Source organism: Temnothorax curvispinosus, unplaced genomic scaffold (genome assembly GCF_003070985.1).
Source record: "Temnothorax curvispinosus isolate PA1 unplaced genomic scaffold, ASM307098v1 QBEX01014594.1, whole genome shotgun sequence".
Classification (NCBI taxonomy): domain Eukaryota; kingdom Metazoa; phylum Arthropoda; class Insecta; order Hymenoptera; family Formicidae; genus Temnothorax; species Temnothorax curvispinosus.
Genome location: NW_020224374.1, coordinates 266,546 through 273,999, shown reverse-complemented (window position 1 = coordinate 273,999; position 7,454 = coordinate 266,546). Strand labels below are relative to the sequence as shown.

At 32.4% G+C, this 7,454-nt stretch overlaps 1 protein-coding gene across 1 annotated transcript; it reads left to right on the top strand.

Annotated features, from left to right (window-relative positions):
• Window positions 1-2,597, top strand: LOC112464834 (sulfotransferase family cytosolic 1B member 1-like). The gene is made up of 7 exons (XM_025032071.1): window positions 1-87; window positions 173-376; window positions 786-882; window positions 978-1,140; window positions 1,213-1,333; window positions 1,516-1,610; window positions 1,680-2,597. Coding segments are annotated over exons 1-7 (1,008 nt in total). The 5' UTR covers window positions 1-86; the 3' UTR covers window positions 2,007-2,597.
• Window positions 2,598-7,454: the final 4,857 nt, after the last annotated feature.

Below are 7,454 nucleotides of genomic sequence, written 5' to 3'. Positions count from 1 at the left end.
CAGCATCCGAGTGTGTGCAGTCTGTACTTGAGGTCACGTCAGATTCGCGCATCTTCATATCTGCATAATATAAAAATCGAAGAACAAGTGAGTATATCAAATATATACAATTGTCAGAGTGCCTTTTTTTTTAATCATCACTGCTTTGACTTTGTATTGCATTTTTTTGCAGTGAGTAAAGGGTCGATCGTGTTCTCGACTATGGACGATGAGACGGGAGAAAAGTTAGACGAGGTATTCGGGGTGAAGCCTAGTTTTGTGAAGGTGCAACCTAGTCATTGCTTGTTACCGCCAAAAATTATTTTCTACGCGCAGAAGATACGTGACATGCCGGTGTACGAGGATGACATTTGGATGATCTCGTTTCCTCGAACTGGTGAATATCTCACAATCAGTAACGCGCGTAATTTTAAATAAACGTGATTGCGCAATTATTAAAAAAAAGGAAGAAAAAAATCGAAACACGACTTTCTCGATCACGAGCGATACAAAACTGAGATAAATTGCAATTAATTCCACATAACGTAATTAGGGTGACTTGGATCAAATGCCAATTAACTTAATCGGCAATTAATTGATCCATTAATATCTAAGATATTTTGTTAATGCGGACAGAATACTAACTCTTTACTATATATTTAATACATAGACAGAATAACTCGGAGTTATCTGTCGTAATCAATTTTGCCGGTTGAATTATAGTCACTGATTAAGTTAATCGGGATTTGATCGAAGTGTTAGCTTTATTTTCTTAAATGTCGCTTCTTGATAAAAATAAATTTTAGGAAGTCACTGGGCACAGGAAATGACGTGGTGCATCGGCCACGATTTTGATTACGAAAAAGCCCGCACGCTCATACTAAAGCGGAGTCCTACTCTCGAGTAAGTCAATTCGATTTAATATTTTGTACACATTTGTAACTCTTGTAAGAGAAATTATGTTATCCTAATCGTTCTCCTATTTTTTCTCTCTGTAGGGGTTCGGTTATCATGGTCAATGGAAAATTTGATGATTGGTTCAAAGATCTTTATCTAGGCGACTCCGTCGAAAATGTAACAAAGATGCCAAGACCACGATACATAAAAAGTCACCTGCCATGGGACTTATTGCCAAGGCAACTTCACGAGAAAAAGCCAAAAGTAATGACGCAACGTACAAATGTAAAATCGTGATTATTCCCTTTATAACATGTCGATTTTCCTCTTTCGCAGATAATTTATGTGACGAGAAATCCAAAAGACGTCTGTGTCAGTTATTACCATTATTGCAGAGTATTCCACGGTATGAATGGAAGCTTCAACGATTTTGCAGAATTGATGCTGCGTGATGGTGGTACGTTAAACAACATGCATGAATTAGAAAATGACGTCATTTCTGAAATATTAAAAAAAAATCAAAATTAGCATTAAAATTAAGAAAGTTGTAAGGAAAATAAGAAATGTTAAAGTCAACATTTCTTATTCTCCTTACAATTACCTCCTTAAAATTAAATTTGAAAAATAATGTTTGTTTAGTGCCGTACGCTCCATTTTGGGATCATATTCTGCCCTTCTGGAAGATGCGAAATCAAGATAACATGCTGTTTCTGACGTATGAAGAAATGAAACGGGTAAAGCACGCGTTTTTTTCTTTTATCTTCACAGATTTCTCTTATTAAAACGCGCGTTGCTCTTCGCAGGATCAAGTGGCGGCGATTAAAAAGACAGCGAAATATTTAGGCAAAACCGTGACGGACGAACAAGTTATCGGGCTGCGCGAACACCTGAAATTTTCCAAAATGGCGGAAAATCCATCGGTGAACATACAACAGCTCAAACAGCTGCTAGATGACAAGGATGAACTGAACAATGATCCGAATTTCAAGTTTATCAGAAAGGGCAAAGTCGGCGATTGGACGAATTACATGTCCGAGGATCTCGCTCGACGATTCGATAAATGGACGGAGGAGCATCTCTACGGGACCGGCCTAAAGTTCGATGTGGACGTTATGTCCGACGAAGAATAATAGCTTCGTATTATCCCCACCTGAAAGAATTATGAGAATTTTTATTTTAGATTGTAAATCTATGATTATTTGTATTATAATCGATTTGTCATGGAAATTTATCATATTCGAAAACACCGTAAAATCGCATAAATAATAAGTAGTAGTAAATAATAATAGTGAATATAAGAAATAAACGTATCCGCGCGAATCGCGCCGCCATGATACTACCTTGGCCTTTTCGCGGTCTCGCACGGACACGAGCCGATCGGGAAATCGCGGCTAATCATTCAGTCCGCAAGTCTACACTGGTCTACACAATGCGACACTTGCCCGTTGTTTCGTGCGCCTTCCCGGCGACGTTCCATTATACCCACGACGTGTTGATAAAATGAGCGAATAATCGTGAAACGCAATAAGGCTCGTTCGGCGCCGACAACGTTCCTGGGTGGTGGGTGGTAGTGGATGGGCTAAATTCAAATGAATTGATAACTTCACCCCACGAGTGGAAGCGCTGAATATCGATGTATCGATAGATTACGCATTGAATATTACATATACATATTAATACATACTTTTGTAATAATAAACACAATTTTTTATGATAATTAATATGACCAATATATTTAAAAATTTTCATATTTTATTTTATAATATATGTTTTATAAATACTTAAATAAATGTTTACAAATAATGAATACATAATTTACTGATAATGCTATTATAAAAAAGAAATTGGATTATTATAATATTATAAACTAAATATAATTTGCGTATTGTAATTTTAATATTAATAATATTATATAAATATACTTCTTCTTTTCACCCACCTACCCTCATCTATCCGTATCTCAGCTACTCGATCCACCTCGATACGAATCGAAAAAAGAGAAAGACAAAGACGAAGAAACAAAAATAATATAATAATAAAAAAATAAAAATGATAATAATAAATCTAAATATAATAATATGTATGTAATTACATTAATACTTATAAAAACAAGGCTAGATACAGATATAAAATAAAGATCAAAAAGGATATTTATAGATGTAGAATATTCAAAAGTTTTCTATTTTTCCTATTAATTCCTTTACATGATTTATTATGTTCTAATAATATAAAATAAATACGCATACGCAAAAATAATTTTATTAGAAATATTGTAGGAAAATGCGGACATGGCGGTCCAAAAATTATATCTTGCGCAAGCTGAAATAAGTAACCGCCAATATTTTTCTGAAAACAATTTTTTTTTAAATTTTTCACAAATATTTCTTCTAATTTATATATGTATAAAGAGAAATCATCGCTTGCTATATGTAAGTTTCCGAACAAGTTTGTTTCATTGTTTTCATAAGCTCGAAATGAAGAATATAATGTTGTATCATCTAAAGTATCATCTAAAGCCTTGTTTTTATTTACATAAGCTATACATGTATCACATGAATGTATTTCTAAACATTTTTTTATTAGGTATCCACATACATATTTAAATGCATTTTTTTCTGGCAGATTCATTGTATAATAATCAGGATTTGGGATTTCTAAAATTGTACACGTTGAAGATGGAACAAATTCAGATACGGTAGATGAAATAGAATTTGGCGTTCCAATTAGGTTTAACATATCATCTTCATCTGGAGCATAATTTTGCGTATCTGGATGTTTCAGAAATGTAATACTAAACAGTTTTTTAAAAGCGCGTACAAATTGTATAGGTGTTGGATTTGAAGAATTACATTGTTGTCTAATCGAATCAAAGAAATTTTCGAGACAATCTTGATTAATCCTACGTGTTCTCAAGTATGGAAAATTATAACATTTTAATATTTCCCAAAGTTTTATTGTACTTTTAATCGTGATCTGCCAGCATTCAAAACATTTTACTTTTACATAAGTACCATTTTTATCAATTACTTTAATACATTTCAAAAAACATATTATTTTTTCTAAAAACTGAAGTTGTGTTTCACTTCCGGTAAAAACTTTCCCATATTGTTTTAAGTTAGTTGCAGTAAAAGAATTTAAGATATCAAATAATTTATCGAAATGATCTATTAAATCAATGGTTCCAACTGCTTCACTTGGAAGTGATCCGGAAGACATATGCGTACACATGCCTGCAGCGACACGATTACTAAATACTTGGACAGCAAGTTTTACTTTCGTTCTTTGAAAACCACTGGGTTCAATATGGCATTTCGATAATTTAGGTGCAAATTTTATCCATTGTTTGCTATCTCTTGTATAAAATTGAACAATGTGAGTCCATGATGCTATTTTATTATTAAACTGAAAATCATGTTTTAAGAGATTATTACGTGTTGCTTTTAATAAATGAGGAGTATCAAAAAGGTAAAGTACTTTTTCCTCCTCAACTAAAAAGGTTGAGTTTTCTGTCGAAATTCCTAGATCACGAGATAAATGGATAAAATTAGATCCCATATCAGTTACTAATGCATGTACTATTGCACCACTCATTCTTAATTTAATTATTGTTTCAAATATTATATTTTTTAAAACATTATTCCGACATGTAGTTTCAACAAAACAGTAACATAAGGGAAGTTTCCAATTGCCTGCAATACTACGTGCCATTATAACAAAAACGCTTTTTGCAGGTATAGACGATTTTTCCTTTCCATTATCTTCAAACCCAATAATTTCATCTTGCGATACATTATAAAACAAATGAGATTTTAAACTCATCTCATCTGCGCATAAAATACAATGTCTGTCCATAGGAGGCAATGACTTTATTTTTAATGCTAAAGCATCAAAAATCTTATCGTTTAAACCAGGTGTAATATTCCACATTTGAGTTAATAATTGTAAAGAACGTACTGAAGGTAATGAAATTGATTTTTTTAATTCTCTATAGTTTCGCGGGCTTAAAAAATATAAAGATAACGCAAATTTTTTAAATTGAGGATCGTACCTTCTACCACGATTACGTTTAACTTGCGCGTTAATTTGTGCCAATAATAATTTGACAAACCTTACAGGTAATAACTTACTTCCTATTATACACAGAGTCTCAAATTGATCCGCATCCTCTGCGTTTGCTGGTTTTCTTCTGTTATAGTTACGCCCTTCATCTTTTCGTAAGCGTCTAATTGTTTCTCGCAGCGTTTTAATTTGCGCTTTCAATTTCTTGTTCTTTAATCTTAGTTCCATTTTTCGAAGGGAATTGTCGGAAGATATATTTGCTTGCTGGGATGCCTTCGTACGTGTGCTAGATGTACCCCTGCACACACAAAATATTTAAATTTTTTACAGATTGGAAAGATAGATTAATTAACATGCAATAATAGATTATAAATAAAAATAACGCAATTGCTTGATAAAAATAAGTAAAGTTTCTATTATATTATTTCAAATAATATATGTTAATTTAATGTAATGCATTATGCAATCATATAACTTAATATATTAAATAACAAGAAATAGCAATATATGCGACATGTATTTATAAAAGATAAAGTGTAATATAAATCATTGCACAAAATTCTACATCAGATATTAACTAAGGCTGTGGTCCATTTGATATAAACATATAAACCACTATATAAGTGCTTCAAAGCGTTCTTTAACTGTCTTCTTCTTTCTTTATTGAAAGAAAAAAGAAGACGAATGCTTTGAATCATTTGTAGCGTTAAGTAGACTGCAGCCTATGAGCATTTATAGTTTTGATTACATAGTAAAATAAAGAGATATATAGATTTGAGTATAATAAATAAATAAACTTACGGTCCAGCAATTTCAGCATCATTACCCATTATACGTCCAGGTAATTGCAAATTACTGAAAAAGGTATAATTTAGTTAGAGAATGTTAATTTTATTACAATATTCAAATAGGTATTCAAAGTGTTCTAAAGAAATTATAATATCGATACACTGAAAAAAAATTCTTGGTTGTGAGATGCATTTAATAATAGTTATTTTTATACTTGATTATTATTACCAATTGTAATAATAATAACAAAACATTTTGTAATAATTATAAACATTTTAAAAGAGCAAATTTTGCGTTTAATTGAGTCAACTAAATTATAGTAGTACCTACTTATTATCAAACAATTTCGTGATAATTACTCAAGTTTAAGTGATAATTTAACAAACACAGTTTGATAATTAGTACTAAATTGTCTTTAAAAGCCTTATCTGATTGATTTGTTGCTCAGTTACTCAATTATTTAGTAAGCAATTTGGTTACATTTATCATCTCTTGGTAATAATTATCAAATTCTGCCAATATTAACCAAATCATATCAGGTTTTGCTAGAATTATTTGTTAATATTAACCAAATTATTTTATCACAATTACCTATACGTTTAATTAAAACTATTTTACAAGGTGCTTGGTAACATATTAACATATTAACCAAGCCTGGATTACTATAACTGAGCCTTTTTCACTGTATATTTTTTTTCTAAGCCTTTATGAAAATAATTAAGTCTTTTATTATTACCCATTACAATTTTCTTCTTTGCTTGTTGATGGAGTTGCATTCTGTACATCCAGATCCATAATCGTTCCAACATTTAAACATGTATTACTAAAAAAATTATATTAAATAAGTTATTAAAATTTCGGTTTTAGTATTCATATGTAGAATTTGTGCAATTCTTAAACATGAAATTATATTGAATTTCTCGTCGGGCAAAGATCAGTTATAAACAACTACAAAAAATTAATCAAATTTTTGAAGAAAGAAATGATACTGTTGAATGTTATTACTTGAAGAGCAAGACGCGTAGTCCACATTCTTTGGGTCCGTTTCGAGTTACGCATGAAGTGCGTAGACTGCATAGAAAGTCGTTCCGATTTAATCAATGCGTGCATTGGAAGAGCTTTGGCAGAGCAGAGAATTCCCTACATTGTAACTAACCGTACTGAATTCTTAGGTGGAAGCACATAAAATTGCAGGAGCCATAAGCACGAATGCAGAAGCCATATGCGCATGCGCTATGGTGTCTGCATACTGCCTATGGCTTCTGAATTTTCAATCTACATAAAAATACATAAGCATAGTGTAGCTACGCGATCTTATGCTACGCTTATGCTAAGCTATGCATTTTGTGTGCGATGGCCTTAAGGGCCCGGACACACACTTCTGCACAACGCATAAGGCCCGGTCTACAATGGATGTCGGAAGTCGGAGTCGTAAGAAATTGACCAATCACAATCTATTATTCTCCTTGCGGTCGAAGAATAATGAACTGTGATTGGTCAATTTCTAACGACTCCGACTTCCGACATCCATTGTAGACCGGGCATAATGCGTAAGCATAAGAAAATTGATTGGTCCACACACATGTGCATAAGGAAATAGACCAATCAGTTTTCTTATGCTTACGCATTATGCGTTGTGCAGAAGTGTGTGCTCCCCGCTTAATTCGGAACGAACAACGGACCGTACTGACTTCTGACAAGAGGCAGGAATTTTTAATAATGATATTAGC

Coding starts and splice junctions, on each gene's coding strand:
- LOC112464834 (XM_025032071.1), top strand. Junction 377..785: donor GATCTCGTTTCCTCGAACTG/GTGAATATCTCA, acceptor AATAAATTTTAG/GAAGTCACTGGGCACAGGAA. Junction 1,611..1,679: donor CGTATGAAGAAATGAAACGG/GTAAAGCACGCG, acceptor TGCTCTTCGCAG/GATCAAGTGGCGGCGATTAA.